The following is a 25288-nucleotide window of genomic DNA, read 5'->3' as shown; positions in this document are numbered from 1 at the left end:
TGCAAGGTAAATTAGCTACATCCATTGGCTTTTAATTGTAACAAGGATCTCTGAGTTAAGTATACACTAGTAGCTGAAAGCCCATGCAGCTGGGCCAAGTAATCCACCATCCCAGCAGTCTCCCTCATACAACCAATGAAGCTCTTGGATGCAAGTTAGCTGTAGATAAGGGTGGTGATTGGTTGAGTTACCTCTGATATCATAATGGTCTAAGACTCCTGGAATGGCCTAGATATACGTGTTACTGTAGTGGTACACCTCACAGGTGTCATTCATAAAGTTAGAATGGTTGAGAACTTAAAAATTTGTTGGTAATACGCTGCAAATCCCAGTGACAACTGAACCTCATGATATTTTCAACAAATAGAGCCTTCAGCCATGTTTGTAGCTATTTCCATTACTTCACACTGGTTCAACAAACATTTTAGGCTTCAGAGTGACAACACACAGCTGACAATCCTGTAATCTTATTATATAGATAATAATGCTCTACAACAACAGCCAAGCCTCTGTAGTGACATTATGATAACCAGAGAGTTCCTAACCAAAACTCTAGATTTGGACATCCCTAAACTTTGGTGTTGTTGGAAATCCAAACTCAGGTCTTAGCTTAAGCATTGCCAGGTGCTCATTCGTTTATAAGGGGATAAACTGTAGCTTGAAAGTATGATTACTTTGTTTTCTGCGTACTGGACTTTTACATTTCTCACAACTCTGTCTGTTGACAGTGACAGCAGCCATTTTGTTTTCAGAGTTGCTGCTGTCTGATATTAAAAGACACACTGTACTCTCATGAAGACTTTATTTTTGTTCTTTCCTGTTTTTTCTTGACTAAAAGAATATCGGTTTAGAGGGTTTTGCTGTTGTGGATGGAAACACACAACACTATGCAGACTCCCAGCACTGGACTCTGAGGTGTTTGAGATCTGGGCATAAACTTTGTGGCTTGGGCCTTGTGTCGAATTGTAAAGTAGTGTGTTGTGGCCCACTATTATTGAATATTGTGTGTTTATTCTATTCGGGACCCTCTGTATTAGAATACTTGAAAGTGTTTTCCTCACACTTCTCACTGGTAGGGAAAAAACAAACCAGACCAGGGTCTGTCTTCTCTAATTAAGTCAATATACTGAGTTTCACACATCAAGTCTAATGATTTTACAGTCAAATACTTAATCATCTGAACTGCTGAGTAACTCAGTGGATTTTCATTCCTTAACATATTGATTAAGATACTCAACTGATAAGAGGCAAGTTCACTGAATTGTTTAAGGACCTAATTTATTAACATTTTCTAAAAAGACACCAAATAAAGGAAATGGGTAGGATGTGTCCAGAGTTATTTAAAGCTAGTTCCGATATAGATAAACCCATGAAATGACAAAACAGTAATACACATCTCATACTTAATTGAAATCACCTATCCAGAGGATGAATGCCTAAAATAAAGTAGTCATTGAAAACAACAGTATAATTTTCACTTTCAGAAGTGAAGAGAACAGAGTAAAAACATAAGACAGACAGTGCAGGCCCTACACCTGTGTTTTCCTTTAGGAAATGAGAACTCCCGAACATTTAACAACTTGGGGTCATCCATACACTACACCTACCACATAGTAACAGACTTTTCCCATAGACAGCAATTTTTCAAACACAGTTTGGTGAAAACTTTGACCATGCCAAAGCAAAATGACAATTTGATCTTGTAACTGAGGGATCTTGTCTGCACCAAAAACCCTACCCAACATACTGTATAATCTAGACAGAATATTTATATACTTAGAAAAGTCAGTACAGAACCCAAGGCAACCTCAAGGTTCGCATGCACTGATAATTCTTGGGCAGCTGATGTTAACACCCTGCGAGTATCTGCATTCTACTTCTCTGCTGGTGAGCGTTGGCTCTGTATCTGGAGTTGACTGGTTCACAATAGTAATAAGGATACCCAAATGCAAGAGTGTGCATAATTACAGAATACATTTCCAGAACTGCATCTCTCCAGATTAGTCATGAAGCTGCAGTATGATGATCACACTAGGAACTTTCCCCAGTATTCTCAACTGTCCATTAATTAGATGGAAAACAGTAACTCAAATATGACCTACTCCAGTTTGGCTGAACTTCCATTCTAACGTTATTATTGGCACAAAATGGAGATAGAACAAATGATCTTTGTGGAACCCCTTTACCTCTCCATACATGTACCCAGGCTCCAAGACTACATTAGTCGGGAGTGCTACTGAACCATTTTCATTCTAGTCATGGTTTGTGTTGTGCAAATAGTGGCTGAAGAAAAATGGGAACTTTGCATTAACCATTTTTGCTGGGGTATTTCAAATTAGATAGGTTTGTGATGGGTTGGATCACAGAAACCCCCTGGGGGCTGCCAAATGATGTGCCAGAACTACTTCTGCCCCTGTTTTCTTGCCCTAGCAGCTTGGGACTTCAGTGCCCTGCCTGGTTTGAGCCAGACCTGCTAGCCTGCTGCAAACCCAGACCCAGGTCTGAACCACATGCCCTAACAGGTGTAGGCTTAATTGAAAGCAGCTTAAGAAGTGTTCCTGTCTTTAACACTCAGATTCTCAACTCCCAATGGGGTTCAAACCCCAAATAAATCCATTTTACCCTGTATAAAGCTTATACAGGATAAACTCATAAATTGTTCGCCCTCTATAACACTGATAGAGAGATATGCACAGCTCTTTGCCCCCCACCCCAGGTATTAATACATACTCTAGGTTAATTAATAAGTAAAAAGTGATTTTATTAAATACAGAAAGTAGGATTTAAGTGGTTCCAAGTAGTAAGAGACAGAACAAAGTGAATTACCAAGCAAAAATAAAATAGAACACACCAGTCTAGTCTAATACAGTAAGAAAACTGAATGCAGATAGAACCTCACTCTCAGAGATGTTCCAGTAAGCTTCCTTTTAGAGACTAGTCTCCTTCTAGTCTGGGTCCAGCAATCACTCACACCCTCTGTGGTTACTGTCCTTTGTTCCAGTTTCTTTCGGGTATCCTTTGGGGGTGGAGAGGCTATCTCTTGAGCCAGCTGAAGACAAAAGGAGGGGGTCTCCCACGGGCTTAAATAGACTTTCTCTTGTGGGTGGAAACCCCCTCCTCTCTCCTATGCAAAGTCCAGCTCCAAAGATGGAGTTTTGGAGTCACACGGGCAAGTCACATGTCCATGCATAACTCAGTTTTTACAGGCAGCTGCCATTGCCCACATCCTACCTTGAACGTCCTCAAGTAGACTTCTTATGTGGATTGGAGCATTCCAAGATCCATTATTCGTTAAGTGCTTCTTGACTGGGCACTTAATTTGCATATTCCTTTCTCAAGAAATTGACCAAATGCTTTACTAAGGTTACTTAAAATCAAGCAAGTACACAGCCAATATTGATAACTTTGAAAACAAAAGTGATACATGCATACAAATAGGATTAACAGATTCAATAGATCATAACCTTTACAGATATATGTTATATGGCATATGTAGCATAAAACATATTCCAGTTATGTCATATATACATTCATAAGCATATTTCCATAAAGCCTTATAGGGTTCCCCTTCACCGGGCTCAACTGTGCCTATGAAAAAGACAGTATTTGGGATTTTTTTTCGTGTTCTGTGTACTGCAATGGGTAGTATGTATTTCGGATACTCTTGCTGACTTTTTAATGGCAACTTTAGAGCTTGCTAGCTCCAACCTCCATTTTAGCATGTTCTTTCTTTTTTCTGAAGGCACTTCTCCTGAAAATGGTCCTCTCAAAAATGGCATGTGAGTAGTGGGAAGAACAATGACTTACTAGTACTGTGCTACATGTACATAGAAGTACTACTATTAGCAGTATTTCTGCAAATGGCATCCAAATATAGGGAACCCTACTTCAAGATCGTTAGTGCCATCAGCTCTCAGTGAATTCAAGGTTAGCTGAATTCCATAATGATGAGTTTACTGCACAAATAGGCATGTCAGGTGCACTATATATTTTATTGATCTCATTTCTGAAAGTGAAGAAATGAGAAAAAGAAGAAGAAATGCCTAGCATAATCTTAATGTAAAGACAGATTCTGAGGTCCTTACTCAGTCCTTCGTTCAGCTTTTATGGGAATTTTAACTGCATGATGACTTTGTGATTTGATCCACATTTTATAAAATGCTTGTCAAAAACATATATACAGATTGTGTCTGACATTTCCTAATCGTGTTAAGGAACCGAAAGTTCGGAGGCTTAGGGTCAAAATACTGATTTCCATTTAGCAATATTAGCCTCTTAGCTATTATTAGAACTTGTAATCATTATTTTTTTTCTGAGATTTGAGAAGGAAGTAAGCCACACAGAAAATGGAATGCATGTGAATAATTTATTGTAAGGAAATATGGATTTGGTCTTCCAATACATAGAGAACTTACTATGTACATTATTCTGGAAATACTTTTATTAGGTTGATTTTCTTCCACAAAGAGATTGAAGTACTGGTAGATATATATTTAAAAACTTATTTTTGCAGCAGCTGGAGTACCTATTTGCAAAATTCTATGTCCCCATGAAACTGTCTTTTTCCTATATTCTCAGAACGTGGTTGTGTAACCCATCAAAATGACAGTTAAATTCTATCTATTGACTATATATTCTATTGAGGTATTTATAGCTTTTTCATTACTGTGGGACTTGGCTTTGTACTATGAAAGGCTCTTTCTTACAATGTTTTCACATTACTGTAAGGATATTCTCATATAAAACTTATAGGACATAATTTAAAAGGTTCTAATTTCTAGTTTTTCTACAAAGCGCTTGGTATCCTGAATAATTTGCCATCACTCATGGGAAAAACAACATCTTGATGCTGATGGGAGGACTCCTCTTATTAGGAGGAAAAATACTGTCGTTTGCTGAAGTGAGAGATTCCTTATGTGAGATCCATCAGTATAAAGCAGTGTGGAATTTTCTATCATCATAGCACAAGGATACGCCTTCTGTGAAATGCAGAGTTATGTTGTTGGATATGTTCATATATCAGGGAAACTGTATGTTAAATTACAAAATTATTGTTGTTCTAATATTACTAAACCACAGGACAGATAAAGCATAATGGCATTGTAAATAATAGGTCAAAGTGACCAAGCATGACTTTTTTAAAGTTCAAATTCTCTCATCCTTAGTTATCTTACATTGTACTAAGATTATTCACAACCACCAGTTGTCAGGCTATTTTGTACTAAAGTGACTTATTCTGTTGCATATCTAATAACATGTGAAAGTGAGGCTATTTCCTTTTCTAATTCTTGTGCCATTTTAAACAAACGGCATATTGGAAAGGTAAAGTCAAGCAGAAAAAGGTATCATCTGAAGGCCAAAATACAGCAAGTCTTCTCACATGGAATCTGCCAGAACAGTACTGACACTGTATCCAATAAAACAATGTTTTTTATTATTATGGTTGTTAAATATTATGCATTTCTAGCAAAAATGACAGTTTTGATAAACATAGAACACCTCTTTTCTTTCTGAATATTAGGGAAGTTCCTACATGTAAGAAATAGATAATGTCTTTCCTAATTTCCATCACAAAGCTTACTGTTTAGAGATTTATTACAGCCATTTCAGACTGAAATGTAGGGCTACGGATGGGAAACCAGTTCTTAAAAAGAATAAGAGCCTTTCTGAACTTTTCAAATCTACAGTGGTTTGGATACATTCCCTCTCTCCAATACATCGGATTCTGTGCAGGGCAGTGAACAACTAGCAACTAACAGTGAAATTTCCATGGGAGTTTGGCCGGAGAGGAGAATGGTAATTTTATGTCCTGAGTTGATCCAGTGTTTGCTAATATTGCTTAAAAGGGGGAAGTGATGATCTAGTTTGGCTAGGTTTACAAGCTAGTCACTAGAGAACGTTGGAGCAGTGAATGGCTAGCAGTTTCAGTGGGAGTTTGAGGGCCAGGGTCGGGGGTTGTGACATTACGCCCAATATTCTTCATAGAGATGTGTTACAATATGAATACGGCATAACTAAGATGTGTTTTATGCAAGATGAGTCATGTGAGGTATCATTGGAAAGGTTATGATTTACTGAATATGATTATCCTATTTGTATGCATGTATCATTTCTGTATCTGAAATTAGGAATATTGACTATGTATCAATTACAAGTGGGTTTACACCTGGGGAACACCCACCAGACAGAATGCAATTAGCCTGGATGGGCCATTAGGGGGAAACAATAGGACTTTTAAGATGATAATCTCCCACCTTCCTGAGAAGTTTCCTGGGATGCTGCAAACAACCTTACTCATGGCTGCTTTGACACTGCAAGGTCATGTGATCATGTCACCTGGTACTGGATTCCATCTTGGACTACTAGTATTTTTTCACTAATAGGGGATGGGGCTCAAACTGGGAAACAAAGGATTCCCGCCACATGTAAATCCTATTTAAGGTAGGGAAGTGAGTTAATTTTGGTTCTTCATTGAATCCCCGCTCAGGATGACTGCTGGAAACATCTAACAAAGAGAAAGGGGGAGAGAAGGACTGAGCCCAAGCTGGAAAAGGTGTCTGGCCTGTGAAAGAAATACCTAAAACAACATTTAGGGTCAGAAAATACTACTTGTAACCAGTCTTTTAAAAGTATTAAGCTTAGTTTGCGTGTTTGTTTTATTTGTTCAGTAATATGCTTTGATCCCTTATAATCACTTAAAATCGATCTTGTGTAGTTAAACTTTTTTTTGTTTTCTCTAAACCCAGTTTGTGGAATTCATAACTGGGAGAGGGGGGCAAAAAACTGTGCATATCTTCCTCCACTTTGAGGGAGAAGGCGGATTTCAATTAGCTTATGTTGTACAGTTCTCTGTGCAGCACAAAAAATATAGTTTTGAGTTTACACTCCACAGAGGATATGCACTTGAGTGCTAGGCAATTCCCTAGTTGAAAACCTTCCCATGCAGTACTGATTTTAGTGTCTGTGTCTTTCTGCAGCTGGGTGTGTCCCTACTTGTGTGTCTGCTAGAGGAGGCCTGACTCAGCAGGGCAGTGTAAGGGAGCCCAGACTGATGGAACAGGTGGGCTCAGTGGTACCCCAGAAGGGGGAGTCATCCTCTCTTTTTCTTTAGAAGTAGGGATTAGGAAGAGAAGACAATGATGGCTACTGAGGCAGCACTAGAAGTGACCCAAGGAGGGGAGGAGACAAAATAAATGGTAGGATGCAGAAGCTGCGGGAGGTATATCATCCTTGAATAGGTATCTGATGGAAGCTACTTACACATGCTAGATGCATGATAGAGCTCAGGGCAGAGAAGATCCAAGGGTTAGAGATGCAGCTAGACACAGTGATGGAATTCAGATGGGGATTTGAAGGTATAATGCATTAGAAAAGAAGAGGTGGTACAGACAACTCAGGATTTGTAAATGACTGCTTAACAAAAGTTTTCAGAGTAGCAGCCGTGTTAGTCTGTATTCGCAAAAAGAAAAGGAGTACTTGTGGCACGTTAGAGACTAACAAATTTATTAGAGCATAAGCTTTCGCATCCGATGAAGTGAGCTGTAGCTCACGAAAGCTTATGCTCTAATAAATTTGTTAGTCTCTAAGGTGCCACAAGTACTCCTTTTCTTTTTGCTTAACAAAAGTATCTGGAAGGCGGAGTGCAGAATAAGAGTGTGATCCATGGAAAAACATGATGCTAAGGACAAGGCAGAGGAAGAGACCAGCTAGTAGGGGTGCAATGGAGTAGAGAAACAGTTTGGCTGTATTGGGGCACAACGATGAGAAACAGGCAGTAGATGGGGTTGTGAAGAAGAAAAGAAATGAAGCCAATCCCTGCCAAAGAGAGGAAGAGGCAATGGAGATAGTTAGGGACCAGAGCATAAGAAAAAATGAGGATGGTGTATAGGGGATTGTGAGAGAGCATAAAAAACAGATTGATACCAATACCAGGAAGAGACTGATCTATGTGATTGGGTTCTCCATACTAAGAATAATCAATGGTCTGTCAGCAGTCCATATTTAGAGAACAGAAGAGTGTGCTGTCAGGAGCAAGGATACGAGATCTGGATGTGAGGCTGAAAAGGATCCTGATGGGAGTAAGGGGGAAAATGCCACTGACCATGCTGCATGTTGGGACGAATGACATTGCTAGATTCTCACTGGAATGGATCAAAAATGATGATGCTTTGCCATGTAAGATGCTTAAAGAAGTGAAAGCTCAGGTGATCTTCAGGGGAATACATATGGTTCCTAGAGAAGGAGAGTGAAGGCATGACAAAATAATGAAGATGAACAGATGGCTCAAGGACTGGTGCTACAAGGAAGGTTTTGGGATAATCAACCATTGTGTGGTCTTTACAGAAAGATGACTTTTTTGACAGGTGGAATTCGCTTGTGTACCTGAGGCATTAACCGTTTGGGATCAAGGCTGGCAGAACTGATAAAAAAGGCTTTCAACTAGGAAATATGAAGGGAGAAGGTTGGGAGAAACTCTTGAAATCTCCATGTCTGGCTTCAAGACCCAGAATTAAAACTAGCTAAATGAAGAAATATTACGGGATAATGGAACATCATCAGGTAAGGGTATGGACTGCAAGGAGAAAGAAAGCACAATTATTGATTGGAGTAGTAGTCAGGGACGTGAAAGGACTATATCTCATCTGTCTAGAAAACTGGGTGAGGTCCAAGGGAAACAACTCAGATACTTGTCACAAATGCAAGATGTCTGGGCAATAAAATGGAAGAATTGAACTATTGGTGCAGGAGGTCAAACCAGATATTATAGGGATTACAGAAACATGGAATAGCACTCCTGAGTGGAATACAGATATTGATGTATATGTGCTATTTAGGAGAGAGAGAAATAAAGGTAAAGGTGGTGGGACAGAATTGAACATCAACTAAGTGGTTGTGAAGGTCTGTTCTCTTATGATCACCCTTTTTACAAGTCTATGATACATTTTTTACAAAGTATGCCTTGTGAGATATCATTTGAAAACTCATAATCTGCTGAGCATTATTGTCCTGGTAAAATCTGTGTGGCAACACTGTATGCAAAGTTAAGAAATTCTACTGCATAAGGCATGTTCCAAGTCTGGGAAAACAGCTTCAGACCAGTTCCACAGAGACAAAAGGCTAGCCAACACCTCATCCAGGTGTAAACATAATCAAATGAACTGTCACCTGGTTAAATGACCATTCTTTGGCAGGAAGAATGTTGTGAGTGAGACATTTACATCTTAGCAAAAAAACAGACTTGCTGTCACCTGAACCCAGCTGGAGATGATTCTCAAAGAAGAGGAAAAGGTATAAAAATGAGGCACAGAGGCCCCCAAATCACCTCTCTTCTCACGGCATTAATGATATCTAAAGGAACACTGAACTGGGGGAGGAGTCCTGACAGAAGGAGTTCAGCCAGTAAAAGCATGTGGTGAGAAAAACCTTTGCTTTGAATTCATTTATCTTGTTAAGTATTAGTTTGCATTTTACCTTTTATTTCTTTGTAACCAATTCTGACCTTTATGCCTCATTACTTGTAATCACTTAAAATATTTCTGTAGTTTATAAACTTGTTTTATTGTTTTATCTAAACCAACGTATGTTTAGATTGAATTGTTTGGCAATCTCCATTTGAGATAGCAGGTTTTGTGCATATCATTTTCTTTTAATAAAATGATGGACTTTCTATGAGCTTGTATTGTCCAGAAGGAAAGAGCCAGGCAGTACAAGAGGCACATTCCTGGGGACAAGTCTGGGACTGGAAGTTTGCTGGTGTTGCTCTGCAATATAATTCAGGAGTAGCTGGCTAGAAGCACTCATATATTTCAGCGGGGAGTGATTTTACTTGCTGGAGGCTATGTGTGAACAGACCAGGAGTGGTAGTTCTCAACAAAGCACCATAAAAGCCACCCCAGGTTGGAGATTGAGGGGACACAGCTGTCCATCAGTCCAGATTGTCCCTGGGGAATGTCACAGCAGTAAATGGTAAAGAAATACTAAGTGATACCCTGGACAAAACAGAATCTGTTTGACTCAAAATCACTTTGGGGAAGGATTGTAGAAGAGATTCTATTAGGATAGTGTTAGAGGTCTGCTATAAATCCCCAGTGTCAGACTCGAATATGGCTCACCAGTTGGAAGTGGCAGAGGAGAGAGTCCTGGGTGTATTGGTCAATCACAGAATGTCTATGAGCTGCCAATGTGATGCAGCAGGGGGGGGAAAAAGAGGCAAATGTGATCCTAGGATGTATCAAGCAAGGCAGTTCCAGTTCCAGAGATAGACAAATGTTAATGCCATTGTACAAGACACTGGTAAGACCTCATTTGGAATACTGTGTACAATTCTGGTCACCCTCATTCCAGAAATATTAATTCAAACTGGAACAGTTGCAGAGAAGAGCTACTAGGAGCTCAGGGGAATGGAGGGCTTGTCTTATGAGAGGAGACTGGAAGAGCTTGACTTGTTTTGTCTAGCAAAAAGAAAGCTAAAGGTGGATGTGATTATTCTCTATAAATATATTGGGAGGTACACACCAGGGAGGATGAAGAGCTATTTAAACTAAAGGATAATGCTGGCACAAGAACACATGGGTATAAACTGGCCATGAACAAATTCAGGCTGGAAATTAGAAAATTTCTAACCTTCAGAGAAGTGAGGTTCTGGAACAGCCTCCCAATAGGAATCAAGTGAGCAAGCAACTTAATTAGTTTTAAGAGACAGCTGGATACATTTCAGACTGGGGTTATATGATGGGGTTGCTTCTGTACTTAAAATGCTTGAGGGCGGCTTTAGCCAGTCATCTGCAGGGTTCAGGAGTGGATTCCCCCCAATATTGTGTTGATTGTGTGTGTGTCCTTCCTCTGAGACATCAGAGAAAGCCACAGCTGGAGATGAGACTGGGTGGGGGAGAACCAGTGCTCTGAAGTGGTACCAAGCACTCACTCTCTCTCTCACACACACACGCTTAGCTGGCTAGTTCTTGCTTACATGCTCAGGATCTAATTGATCACCATATGTTGGGTTGGAAAGTGATTTTCCTGGAAGTCAGATTGTCAGTGACTTTGGGGGGTTTTCATCTTCCTCTGCAGCACGGGGTGGGGGTCACTTGGTATATCTGAGTATATCTCAATCCATTCCTTGCCATTGCAGGGGCCTCAGACATTCATACACCTCGGTCCCTCCTATTCTCTGCCTGTTACACGTAATAGTTTAGTTTTCTGTGGGCTGTAATACTTTGACCTAATTTTAGCTGTTGGGTTTAGTGTGTGGGTCCTGGCTGGTGTTGGTGGCCTCTGATGTACAGGAGGTCAGATTAGATGATCTGGCCTTAAACTCTATGACTCTATGTTAATAATTCCTGTTTCAGACTGACTGTTTGACATAAGACTCTCAGCAGGCCTACTTTTGTGCTTTCGGGCTCTATTCAAATTTGAAATAACCAAGGGTTTCCGCAGGTCAGAAGCCTTATATACAGCCTATGCCAGCTTTACCCCAGGGAAACCCCAGAGCATACCAAGTGGAAATTCTGACATCGACTTTGATAGGGCTGGAATTTCACCTACCATAATGCAATAGACTGAGCAACCAGCCTAAAGTCAGTAATTGGACTTCAGACCCACTAAAAGGATGAGAGCATCCTTGAAGAGAATATCACAAATGGTTGGACTCATTTGGGGGTCAGGGAAGAGTAGATCTTCCCATCATTAAGATTTTTTTTTTTATGACAATGACATTAAAATTAGTATTGGAGTCATCCACCCTGCAATAAATCTCGCCCAAACCTGTTGCATCTTAAAGCAGCTGAGTAAAGAGAGTTGTTAGAACTGATGTAACATATTCATGGGAGGGTTTAAAAAAAAGTTGTTGGTGTGTAATTACTGGGTATATAAAGACTGAGGATTCTAACATCAAACAAAAAAAATAATTAGAGTAGAATAAAATTAGAAGAAAATCCATGGGAATTTTTTTTTTAATAATTACCAGATTTTTTAAGGTTTCAGAGTAGCAGCCGTGTTAGTCTGTATTCGCAAAAAAGAAAAGGAGTACTTGTGGCACCTTAGAGACTAACAAATTTATTTGGGCATAAGCTTTCGTGAGCTACAGCTCACTTCATCGGATGCATTCGATGGAAAATACAGTGGGCTTAAAAATACAGATTTTTTTAAATACATGTAATGTGTTTGTTAAAGAGCCTTAATTATGCATGTACAACTTGTCCAGCCAATGACGCTATCCTGACGTTTTTTCTTCATTGGATAGAGGACTTCGAATTTCTCTATCTTCCTTCAACACTGGAAATACTTGAGATCCCACTGACAAGATATTTGGAAGGGATGAGCACAGGGACTGGTTCATCAAATATATGCCAAAGTTTGTCTGAAGAACAAGAAAAAATAATCAGTGTATGCCAAATCCAGAACTGTCAAATCTCCAGTAGATCTCATGACAAAGATAATGTTTATAAGAACAATGTTACTATAAGGGCAAAACTACCAACTCTATATTATTAAATAAGTTTTCATTAATTAAATACAACAGACTGGTAACCAAGAGCCAACGTCAGGTTATTCAAGATACAGACCTAGAGAGTAATTGGATAAATAAAAGAATATTTCATCACCAGTCCCTTAGTTTACCTATTTAATTTACATTCCCTCACAATCTGGTAATCTAATTGGGATTCTGGCTTTCTGAGAAATACATTTAATGTATTTCTGAGATAAATATCCACAGGCTAAACAGATTAAGGATGCACATATGTTCAAACAGTGAAGCAAAGCTTTGGATCTCCTACTATGCATTATTTGCTTTGTTAATAGAACGTTGTTCTGACTAGCCTTTGTGACTGTTCCCTTCATTTGTTTTTATGAATATTTTGGTAAATTTTACTGAAAATATTCTGAAAGTGTGTTGATTAGCTTGGTGTCTGTCATTAGCTGTGAAGCTATCCAACAGATAAATATTAGAAATATTTATATACATATCCCTGCTATACATGTGAATACTGAACAATGGAGATAAATAATATTGCACAGCTGCTTCACTCATTGATAACGCTATGGTTATGTCACAGAGGTCACAGAATCCGTGACTTCCATTGACCTCCATGACATTTTCTGTCACTTGGAGGGAGCTCCCAGCCAGCGGGCCCCCCGCCCCCATACCCCGCAATGATGGGGACACCCTGCAGTAGCCCAGCCGTGGCGGGTGGCCCCGGGAACCCCAGCAGCAGTGGGTGGTACCTCCCCATTTTGTCAGGGATATCTTTAGTGAAAGTTAGGGACTGGTCACAGGCTTCTGTGAATTTTTAATTTGTTGACTGTGACCTATCCATGACTTTTACTAAATATATCCATAACAAAAACTTAGCCTTACCCATTGACCTTTCATCTATCTGGTGTGCTGCAGTTTTGATTCTCTAAGGTGCTCAGCAGTCTGGCCCCAGTCCAGCAAAGTACTGACCACCTGCTTAATTTAAGCATATTGTGACAAAGCTCTGTCCTTGCCTCCGTGGGTCCCGCATTTCCTGGTGGATTTCGCAAGCCTCAGAGGCTCACTGTGACCCTCCACGTAACCCTTTTTTTTTTTCCTAGGGACAAGGGTCACAGTCTACTGATCCATTTTCATCATAAGCCAGTGAGGGAGGTGAGGAGAAGTTATCCTCCCTTGCACAGTCTCTGTTGTCTCCCAGTCTCTGTGATTAAACAGAAGGCAAAGGTGGGAGGGGGGAGCCCGGGCCCACCCTCTACTCTGGGCTCCAGCCTAGGGACCCTAATAGTATCAGCTATGGTAGCTGACCTTTTAGAAACATGACATGTACAATTCCCTGGGCTACTTCCCCCACAGCAGCCCTCACCTCCTCAAGCTCCACTTCACCCTTACCTCAGGACCTCCTTCCTTGTGCCTGATATGGTGTGTACTACTCAGCCTCTCCAACAGCACAACTTCCTCCCACAGCTCCTGACATGCCCACCCACCTGACTAACTGGGAGGCTTTTAACTAGTTTCAGCCAGCCCCTGATTGGCTTCAGATGTCCCAATCAACCTAGCCTTCTCCCTGCCTTCTGGAAAGTTCTTAATTGGCCCCAGATGTCTTAATTGACCTGGAGCAGCTGCCATTTCACTTAACCTGGTACCAGGGATTTGTTTAGCCTGGAGCTAATATATTTATCTCCCACTATTTTTCTGTGGCCATCTGGCCTTGCTCCATCACAATATGAATAGTCCTATTGACTGCAATAGATGTTTGGATATATTTTTTAAATGTTAAATAAACTGATCACTACTGAAGTGATTCAGGGTGTGTTTTCCCCAACATGCTTTTGTTTCCTAACTGCTGGTAATTTTAAAAATGTGCAAGAAAGGACTTGCTATCAGTCTTGCTATCTTGGACAAATATTCCCAGATCCTTAGAATAGTTTTAGATGAAGAAAATTGTCACTTGTGCATTAAAACTTTTTTTAAAGTGAAAATTGAGTTTTAAACTCAATTAAAATTTTCACAGAGTGTCTGCTTGACTCAAAATTTTTTGATTTTTCATTAGAAAACCAGAAACCTGAAAACAGAAAATTTTCAGCTGCAAACTGCAGTGTTTCAATTTTATTGCAGATTTTGGTCAATTTTTTGGTTTCAGGCAGTCTACAGGCAAATTTTTTCAGTTTTCAATTTCTGAAAACTGTAAAAAATTCAGGTTGAGCCATTTGACAAAAGGTCACAATTTCCCATGAAACCCCCTCTCTATTTTCTGACTAGCTCCATTGTCAGTATTCAAATAAAGTAACTGAAATTGAGAAATAGAACAAACCTATTCAAGTTAATTAAATATTTGCTAAGCAAATGGGTCTTTAGTAAATAAGAACCATGTAGTAGCTCAATTTAGGAAAGTATGCTTGATACCTTTCTTGTCCTATGCAAGGAAGGTAACATGGAAATATACAATAATTTTAAGTCTTAAGGCAGAATTAGTGAGCATGAATCAATGCAGAGGTCTTCTCCTTTTAGGCAAGGTGAATATTGGACAGCAGGGTCCTGGAGAGTGTCTCACTGGGGCCTGAAACTCTTGTCTCAGTTTTTAATTTATAATCTTGAAAATAAGAAACACTGCATGGGGTTTTTTTTTTTGTTTTACACCTTATATATGTTCCCGCAGACTTGCTGGGATCTCACACATCCAGCAGGGCTGCGAGGACTGACCAGTGTTTTCTATAAATGACTCCTCCTTGCCACCAGGGGCCAGTGTAGCACCAGCGCCAATGGTGTCTTTCCTCCTTCACTCTCAATGATTCGCTATTTAATGAACAATTGACGTATGTGAATATTGTCTCTACCACATGTGAAGGTGAGGCCTGACCTAATTTGCACTGCTATTTCAAGTGTGGTACAATGGTAACATATTTGAGAATCAGCGCTGTACAGAAATTCTGAAAACTACTAAGGTAATAATGATGTATCAAGATGCTTTTCAAAAACTGTAGCTACCAGATCAGCCATAACATTAAAATTCAAATATTACTATCCAGTTTATTTAAAAATCTTCTACTGCATTAAATGATTACTCCCACTTTGCTTTTTCTGGGCAATAAACTGCTTTCTTCGTGGGCATCAATTATTTGTTTTCAGCCTTGCAGTTAACCTACTGGGAATTGCTTTCTTTCCCCATAACATAATACAAAGCTAATATTGTGCCTTAATTATATTACTTTCAAAAAATCAGGTAAACAGAAATATAATATTGTAAAATGAAAACTATTAGGTTACAATGCAACACATTTCATGCAAATTTCATTACTCCTCATTCTAAATAAACTTACTCTACTATTTATAATAAAAATCTATTTCTGTGTACATGTTATTGTATTGACTTCTTGGTTTACTTCCAGAATAGAATTGGACAAATTATTCACAATTTAATTTATCTTTTTTAAAATTTATTTTTTTGAATTATTTCAGACCCAACTTTGATTTTTACAAATTTGTTAATTAGCTGAAATTAAATAAATGGTATATGTGAACATATTTCAGAATTTTGGATTACTCAAACACTATTTCAAATACTCACCATTCAATATTTGCTGCTTGATCAGCCACCTAAGTGATATTATTTATGTATTTTGCTCCCTAATTGGATGACTTTCAAAGAGCTTTCAAGATGGCTGTGTGTGAATAGTTGTGCAAATACTTATTTGGATAAGTAATGTGTGCTAACACAGTCTCATGCAAGTATTCCCAACGCTTTCATTTTGTGCACATTCCTGGGAATAAAATTTTGTCTCTGCTCACTAAAAGTAAACAAAAATACTTAATATCACTGAAGCAAATTTACCATTTTTATTGAATTTTTAAAAGTATTAGATCAATATTTTTGACAATGAATAGCAAAACAAGCCTTCCTAAAAAGACTTTCATGCCAAGCCAATTTTACTTTGAAGACCACAAAAACTAGGATTTTGTCCTTTTAACATTTTTGCTATTAAAAAAAATGAGGCTTTCAGTCCCTGAAATTATAGTTTGCAGTCTTAGTCTCTCTGTGTGGCTACCCCTTTCTGACTTCAAGGGCATTTTATTCTGCATACCACTTCTCCAGTATAATCCAAGAATGAAGCAGAAAGTGCTGAGCTGTGAGGTCTGTGGCTTTATATACTACTGATATCAGCAAGGGAGGAGTAACATTAGCTTTCCATTGCTCTTAATCACCATAGGGGAGAAAACTGTCAAACCACCGGTAAAAGCACAATACAAAACAGCAGGCGTCTGAGTGCAATACACTTTTCCTCCTAGGACTGTTTTATCTTCCCTTTGGGTGATAAATATAAAGTACTGCCATTCTTAAGTGTTATTTCAATTATATATACCACATAAATGGGTCCATGCAATGCGTACTCCTTTATTCACATATAAATATATTGGGTCTGATTCTCCACAAGACACTAGCCTGAGGTGCTAGGGCTGACAAAGGGGTGGACAGCAGAGACTTTAAAATACTTCTCTTCATTTTCTACTTAGTTCAGATTATAACCTGATGAGAATACAGCCTTGCTTGAACTGGTAACCATCTCATTAAAGGTTTAGAGTAGCAGCCATGTCAGTCTATATCCGCAAAAAGAACAGGAGTACTTGTGACACCTTAGGGACTAACAAATTTATTAGAGCATAAGCTTTCGTGAGCTACAGCCTACTTCATCAGATGCATAGAATGGAACATTAGTAAGAAATATATCATTATCACCATCATCATCATCTTAATGATACAGTTTCAGAGTAGCAGCCGTGTTAGTCTGTATTCTCAAAAAGAAAAGGAGTACTTGTGGCACCTTAGAGACTAACAAATTTATTAGAGCATAAGCTTTCATACTGTATGGGTAAAATGGTGCCACATATTAGCACTTAATTCAGGGGGCTGAGAGTTGACTCCTTGATTCAATTCATAGACAGCAATCCTCTGGGCGATCCATCAGTTGACTAATTAAACTCTCACACTGCCTCATTTTACCTATATGTAGCAAATGGATATAATGAACAATTCACTAACTCACAAGTGTGTGGCCAAGTTTAATTACAGTAATTAATGTTTCTAGAAGTGTTTCAGATCTTTGGAATGAAAGGTACTAGCACAGTGTAAAACCCTGTATCATTAAGATGATGGTGATAATGATTCATCAGATAAGAGAAGTAATTGTCTAGCTTTAGCCATGTTTGTGTAAACAGTCCAATAAGCTAGTGTCTAATTCTGCAAGATGATGAGCACTCCTAACTCATGCTGACATCCCTGAGAGTAAAGGAGGCTCTGCAGCCCATAGGAGAAACTTGGTATCTTGCAGGACCACGTCCCATAGTGAAAAGAAAAGGAGTACTTGTGGCACCTTAGAGACTAACAAATTTATTTGAGCATAAGCTTTCGTGAGCTACAGCTCACTTCATCGGATGCATTTGGTGGAAAAAACAGAGGAGAGATTTATATACACACACACACACAGAGAATATGAAACAATGGGTTTATCATACACACTGTAAGGAGAGTGATCACTTAAGATAAGCCACCACCAGGCGCGGGGGGGGGAGGAGGAGGAAAACCTTTCATGGTGACAAGCAAGGTAGGCTATTTCCAGCAGTAAACACCCCACCCCCCACTGTTCCTCAGATGTTCTTGTTAACTGCTGGAAATAATCTACCTTGCTTGTCACCATGAAAGGTTTTCCTCCTTTCCCCCCCCCCGCCCCAGCTGCTGGTGATGGCTTATCTTAAGTGATCACTCTTCTTACAGGTTTCATAGTAGCAGCTGTGTTACTCTGTATTCGCAAAAAGAAAAGGAGTACTTGTGGCACCTTAGAGACTAACAAATTTGTGCCACAAGTACTCCTTTTCTTTTCACTCTCCTTAAAGTGAGCACATCTTCAGTTGTGTAGGCATTTGAACCACCCTCTCCACTATGAATGGTGAAAGGTTCAACAATAGGGGAGCAGAACTCTTTTCCCTTTGTGAATAGCAGCAATATGTTTTCCAGCTCTCTCTGTTTGCCATATTTCACTTATCTGATGCTAGGTTTTAAGGAGAGCAGATGCCCCCTTTGCTTGGATTATGTGTCAATGCATTATTTGGTTCTAGGGGTACTTGTATCAAGAGAGCCTTTGATTCTGATTAAATCAGAAATGCAAACAGAAGCTTATCACTGTGGTGGGGAGTATGCAGGACATGCTTCATTTCGGTCTCTTCTGTGAGCTCAGGTCCCAGGGACAGTTTTCTTGCCTCTTGAGAATTCCCTTGAGTTTGGAGAGGATTCCCTCAATGGAGACTGTGTAAATACTAGGGGCCCCGTTGAGTGTGGGTGGCACTTGTGAGGTGGAGAGAGTCTTATCAACACCACCCCCCACCAAAGCTGCTATGCAGCAGGGCAGGATTCCTATCTGGTTCTCAAGAGGACACAGTGCAGTGGCCCAGTTACTGCAACAGCTGCTCACTGTTACCCTACTTCTCCTTAGGCTTCGTGGCATGGCCAGGAGCCCATGATACTGTCATCTGTATGTACTAGCTAGGAATACATTCTGCTCCTTTTCAAATCAACTGTAAATTGTGCCTCGAAATGCATCCCCCCCAACCCATTCTTTCTTAATCATCTTACTCTGAACCAGGCTGGACGGCTTTTAGAACTGACTGAACTATTCATTGAGAATAATATTCATTACAAACCTTGTTTGGTTCAAAGAAAAGGAGAACTTGTGGCACCATAGAGACTAACAAATTTATTTGAGCATGAGCTTTCGTGAGCTACAGCTCACTTCATTGGAATGCATCGATGAAGTGAGCTGTAGCTCACGAAAGCTTATGCTCAAATAAATTTGTTAGGCTCTAAGATGCCACGAGTACTCCTGTTCTTTTTGCGAATACAGACTAACATGGCTGCTACTCTGAAACTTGTTTGGTTCGTGAGTTGTTCAAAGTGATCCTGTTTTTTTCCAGTGAATAAATTCGTTTATCTGAAACCCTATTATCTGAACCTGTGCATTATCCAAATCCATTCCTTGTGCTCCAGCATGAGATATGTGCCCTCCACAGCATGTATCATATGCTAGGGGACGAGGAGGCAATTTGAATAGTGTGGAGGTTTGGATAATAGAGCAGAGACTCTGTCCAGGACAGCAAGGAAGGAGGAATAGCCCCGGGCTGCAGGGGAGGCCACCATGCTGCTGAATGGCACCCGCAGCAGCGCAGGGAAGCTTTCTGCAGCCCTGCTGTCACAGGTGTGAGTGAGTGATCATGGAGCTGCCGAGAGCTACCCGCACTGTCACAGGGCCAGTGAGGCCTGATCCCTGCAGGCTCAAGCAAGGTGCAGAGAAGGCTGCGGACCTGGAGGAGCAAAGCAGAGTCCTGGCTGGTGGTCTCTGCTATGGCCCACCAGGACCACAGCCTCTCCCCATACCTTGTGCCTGCAGGGATCAGGTATTATCAGCCCTGTGGCAATGCAGGGAGCAGGGCAGGGCAGAGCAGAGATTTCAGGGCAGAGCAGAGACCCCTGGCCAGAACTGAGATGAGAAGAATGAACCCGCATTTGTGTGGGAGGCCACCCCACTGGTGAATGGCTCCTGCCCTCTTGAATATCCGAATTCCCGATTATCCAGATAAAATCCATGTGCCCCGTGCTATTTGGCTAATTGGAAGCATACTGTAAAAGTGTTTGCTGCATAGTTTGAATGAATAATTTCTCCACAAACTGTTAGCTTTGACTACATGCTATTCTTAGTCATATTGTATGACTGATCAGCTATGTCACATAGTATAGCTTTTGCTCCCTGGTTGGATAACAAATTGTATAAACAGGAGAATAATGAACAGTACATAATTTTGAATTTATGGGATGAATTTTCATCTACACAAACATTCATGGTGAAATTTGTGATTCTTTTAGGATTCATGAATACCTAGTGGCTGTCTGCATACTCAGAGATCCAGACCAACATGACCTCAGGAACCACAATGAACCATCCCAGGCCTTTTTATTCACAAATATTCACAAATCAATTCTTTACTATTTGATCAGCTCTCTCTTCAACTACACTCACATCTTGGATCCACCCTTCCAGGGTTGTGACTTCCACAATAAAGGCAAGATTTCTGTAAGTAGGGGCTAGGTTACAAGCTAACAGTATAATCACAAAACATGATGTGGCTAACAATGATTTTCTGCAGATCTCTATTCCTGAATAATAAAAAAGGCCCATAGCAATCCATTTGGGTTCCCAATGATCAAAATAAATATGTCAGAAAGCTGAAGGTATAAAAATAATCATACTAATATTGGTAAAAATACATATTCCATCTCCTGTATATTGATGACCAATTTCTGAACCAAGAATGAAATGAACGTTTTTATGTAAATAAACTATGTCATGTCAGGATTTCAATGCAACATCTTTCTGCAGACAAGACAAATGAAGATCATTATTACACCTTAAGATTGAATATTCAGCAAAAGATGCTGCATTATACACATCATCAAGACTCTAAATCTTTCTGCATGGATATTTTACAGGTAACACTGACCTTTCTACCTCTGGTGGAGGACAGAGTCTGCAGAAATTCTTTGTTTCGTTGTCCAGTTTGTGGATCTATGCAGATTATTTGGCATCTGTTGCAAGGACCTACAACCTGAAATTTCAACAGAAATAGGTTCTCAGACAGTTACATATTAGGACTTGTCTCTGATCTTCATGGTATTTTAATAACTGAAACATTTCAGAGACCTTTTTGAACATTTTTGTATTATGTAAAAGGTCTAAATCATGTTCACCTGACTCAGCTATGTAGTCAAAGGGTCAAATTCTGAAGTCCTTACTCAATTTTTGCTCACTCTTTACTCAGGCAAACTCCCACTTGCTAAGTCTGAGAAATTCTGAGCACCTGTAGTTCCCACTGACTTTGTTTGGCTTATTGACTTAAAGGGAAAGTTTGACTGATAGAGGAATGAGTAAAAACAGGATAAGGCCTTTAGGATTTGACCAGGAGAGTTCTCTCATAAGTAAGATAATAGGATTTGGTTCGTGTTTGTTCACTGTGACTGAAATGAACAGATTTGTCCTCATTTTGCATTCTTTTCCGTGGTATTCTGTGAATGTTAGGAAAGCAAAATCTGCATTTTCTTAAGATGAACTGTAACTACACTGCTGTGAATTTCTTTTTGTCTTTTTTGGGGATTAGAATAAAGATGACACATGCCAGTTCCACTCAATTACTGCATCAGAAATTTTTGCAGAACAGTACAGTAATCAACAGTTCTTACAATATTTCAACTTCCATATCTCATGCAATTTTACCTAGTTTTGTAAGATTAAAGCATAAAACTCAAACAGATAATGGGGCAAATAATCAAAGGTCATGTTGTAAATATTTCTATATGCTGTTTTGGGTGTCATTTGGATTCTCTAGGATGTATCTAAAGTGAATAGTAAAACTTTCCGGTGTTATCATCCAAACCATACGTTTGGCTCTGATTCTTCAGATAATACATTGCTGAATTCTATCATAGTCAATATTTTATTAAAAAGAGAAAGAATAAGAGATAAAGAAGAAGTTACTCACCTTGTGCAGTAACGATGGTTCTTTGAGATGTGTGTCCCTGTGAGTGCTCCACTCTAGGTGTCGGTGTGTCCCTGAGCCAGAGATTTTTCGCAGCAGTACTTGGTCGGGGGAAGGGTGCGCACAGGAGACGTCTCGTGCAGCTGTTGGCACCTCCTGTAGCGCGCACTCCCCGGACCGTCCCTCCGTTTCTTCTCTACCACAGAGCTCGGCTTTGTGAGCTCCAAAGTAGAAGGGAGGAGGGTGGGTAGTGGAGCACCCATAGGGACACACATCTAGAAGAATCATTGTTACTGCACAAGGTGAGTAACTTCTTCTTCTTCGAGTGGTGTCCCTGTGAGTGCTCCACTCTAGGTGCTTATAGAACAGTACCCCACCAGGGGTGGTAGGGGTTCAGAGTTATGTATAAGTTTGTGATGAGAGCACTGTAAGGCTGATAGTGTAATGCTTTGCAAAAGTGTGCTCTGATGACCAGCTTGTAGCTCTACAAATATCTATTAAGGGGACATTGTTCAAGAATACAATCAATGTCACCATGGCTCATGTTGAGTGGGATCAGATGCCCACGGGAGGGTTCTTTGTGATGCAGGAGGTAGCAAGTTTGAATACAGGTAGAGACCCATTTGGAGAATCTGAGTCAATATTGTAGAGCCCTTGGAGCGCTCTGCTGTAGAGACGAATAGTCTTAGTGACTTGCAGAATGGTTTAATTCTGTCCAAGTAAAAGGCTACGGCCCGTCTGACATCTAGCATGTGTAATGTTGCTTCAAGAGTCGTTATGTGGCTTGGTATAGAAGGCAGATAAGTGTATGGTTTGGTTAATATGAAAATTTGTAGCCAGAAAATTTGGGCAAGAATTTTGGGTGAGGACGTAACATAATTTTATCTTTGGTAAATACAGTGTACGATGGTTCAGCCATCAGTGCTCCTATTTCACTGACACGTCTGGCAGACTTGATTGCCACTAGGAATGCAGTCTTCATTGACATATAAAGGAGTAAGCAGGTTGCTAGAGGTTCAAAGGGAGGTCTTGTGAGACATTTTAGCACAAGATTGAGATCCTATGGTGGTGCTGGTTGGTGTACTTCTGGGTACATGTTCTGTATACCTGCTAGAAAGTGCCATGTAATCAGGTGAGCGAATATTGAAGCCCCTTCTGTCTGTTCATGGAGGGCCGTAATGGCAGTGAGGTGTACTTTAATAGAGCTTATGGCTAACCCCGTTTCCTTCAGTTCAAGTAGGTAGTCTAGGATCATAGATAGAGGCGCCTTGGTCACATCCAGCTGTTTTTGTTGACACCAAAGGGAGAATCTTCTCCACTTGTAATGGTAAGTATTTCTAGTGGTGAGGTGATGGCTATTTAGTAATACCAGTTTTACTTTCTCCGAACAGTTCAATTCCCCATGTTGGAACCAGAGAGGAGTCACGCTTTGAGATGGAGTTTTGCTGGGTCTAGATGGAGTGTCAGGCCCTTGTTCTGGGACAGGAGGTCCGTCCGGAAAGGCAGCAGCTATGGGGCACAGACTGCTTGACATGAGAGGTATGGAAACCAAGTCTGTCTGGGCCATGTGGGGACAATGAGAATGATTGTATGCTTGTCGAGTCATACCTTGCGGATGACCAGTGGGATCAGCGGGAAGGCATACACGAGTGACTCGTTCCATGTGATGAGGAAGGCATCCCCTAAATATCCCGCTGCTAGGCCTGCCCTAGAGCAAAATATTGGACATTTGTGATTTGATGCTGAGGCAAAAAGGTCGATTACTGGGTGACCCCATTTTTGGAATATTTTGTCGAGAACACTGTCATGGAGTTCCCACTTGTGTTCTTGTAAGAAGTGCCTGCTGAGGTTGTTGGCTGTAGTATTTTGGCACCCTGGTAGGTATGATGTTTATATTGTTGCGGATGCAGAAGTTCCATAAATTCATGGATTCTACGCATAGCGAGTGAGACCTGGCTCCTCCTTGGTGATTCATGTAAAACATGCACGTCATATTGTTGGTGAAAATAGAGATTGAGGTTTCTCATACGAGTGGGAGGAAGTGTCAGCATGCATTGTGTACCACGCAGAATTCCAGGAGATTGATATATAGTCGAGTTTCTGTTGCAGACCACTTGTCTTGTACATTGTGGTGACCGAAGTGGGTGCCCCAACCTATCAGAGAGGCCTCTGTTGTAATAGTCACTGATGGGGGGGAGGGTCTTGTTGAAAGGGAATCCCGGAGCATACATTCCCTGGCTTTGTCCACCATTGTAGGGAGAGGATAATCCTTGGTGGTAGTGTCACATGTGTGTTGAGAGAGCATTTGCTGGATGCATAGACCGTGCTCAACCAGTGCTGCAGACAGCGCATATGGAGTCTGGCATACTTTACTACAAAAGTTGTAGCTGCCATATGTCCCAGAATCTGAAGGCATGTCCTCACTGAAGTTTGTGGGCTGATGGTGACCGTGGAAATAAGATTGGTCAGTGTAGTGAATCTGTGGTTTGGCAATATTTCCTTGGCTTGTATGGAGTCTAGATCGGCTATCAGACTATCAAACTCCACTTGCTGGTTGGTTCCAGGGTGGATTTCTTTTCGTTTATCTGTAGACTTAGCTGGTGAAACAGGTCTATTGTGGTCTTCAGCATGCCTGCCGTTTCTTTTCGGTTGGCACCCTTGAGAAGGCAATCGTCCAAATAGGGGAAGATTATAACTCCTTTGCATCTTAAATGTGCTTCTTCTACCACGAGCGTTTTTGAGAATACACCGGGAGCAGTATACAGGTCTGAAAGAAAGGACCCTGTATTGGTAGTGGTTGGGTCCTACTGTGAGCCTCAGGAACCATCTGTGGGCAGGATGTATTGTAATATGGAAGTATGCATCTTGAAGGTCGAGGGCTGCAAACTAGTTCCCCCATCTAGCACTGGGATTATTGTGGCCAGAGTGACCATTTTGAACCTGTGGCTGAATACAAACATGTTGAGTTTTCAGAGATCTAAGATTGGTGTCCATCCCCCTCCTCTCTTCTCTGTCAGGAAATATTTGGAATAAAACCCCTCCCTCAATATTGATGTGGTACTGGTTCTACAGCACCCAGCAGTAGGAGGTGGTCTACTTCCTGTTGCAGAAGGTGCTCATGAGAGGGATCCCTGAAGAGGGATGGGAAAGCCGGGAGGGTAGGGGGATAGCTGTGAAAGGAATGGTGAAGCCAATGGGTTTTGGAGATCATACATTCTGATCTGTGGTTATCGCAGCCCA

The 25288-nt window shown here is 40.5% G+C and overlaps 1 protein-coding gene across 5 annotated transcripts in view; it reads right to left on the bottom strand.

Annotated features, from left to right (window-relative positions):
- Positions 1-11933: 11933 nt before the first annotated feature.
- MOCOS (molybdenum cofactor sulfurase) overlaps positions 11934-25288 on the bottom strand; it is a 394513-nt gene continuing 381158 nt past the window's right edge. For 4 of the 5 annotated variants that reach the window (XM_038388277.2, XM_043508593.1, XM_043508592.1 and 1 more), the window contains 2 exons: positions 21017-21121; positions 12035-12358 (listed from right to left, as the gene is read on the bottom strand). In XM_038388277.2, the coding sequence (XP_038244205.1) occupies positions 12212-12358; positions 21017-21121 (252 nt within the window). In that variant the 3' untranslated portion in view covers positions 12035-12211. Of the gene's footprint in view, positions 11968-12034; positions 12359-21016; positions 21122-25288 lie in introns of those variants that run through there. The other variant, XR_006279147.1, reaches the window with a different exon arrangement.

This window comes from Dermochelys coriacea, chromosome 2 (assembly GCF_009764565.3).
Source record: "Dermochelys coriacea isolate rDerCor1 chromosome 2, rDerCor1.pri.v4, whole genome shotgun sequence".
Lineage (NCBI taxonomy): Eukaryota > Metazoa > Chordata > Testudines > Dermochelyidae > Dermochelys > Dermochelys coriacea.
Note: the sequence above shows the minus strand (reverse complement) of the source record. Positions and strands in the feature narration are given on the sequence as shown.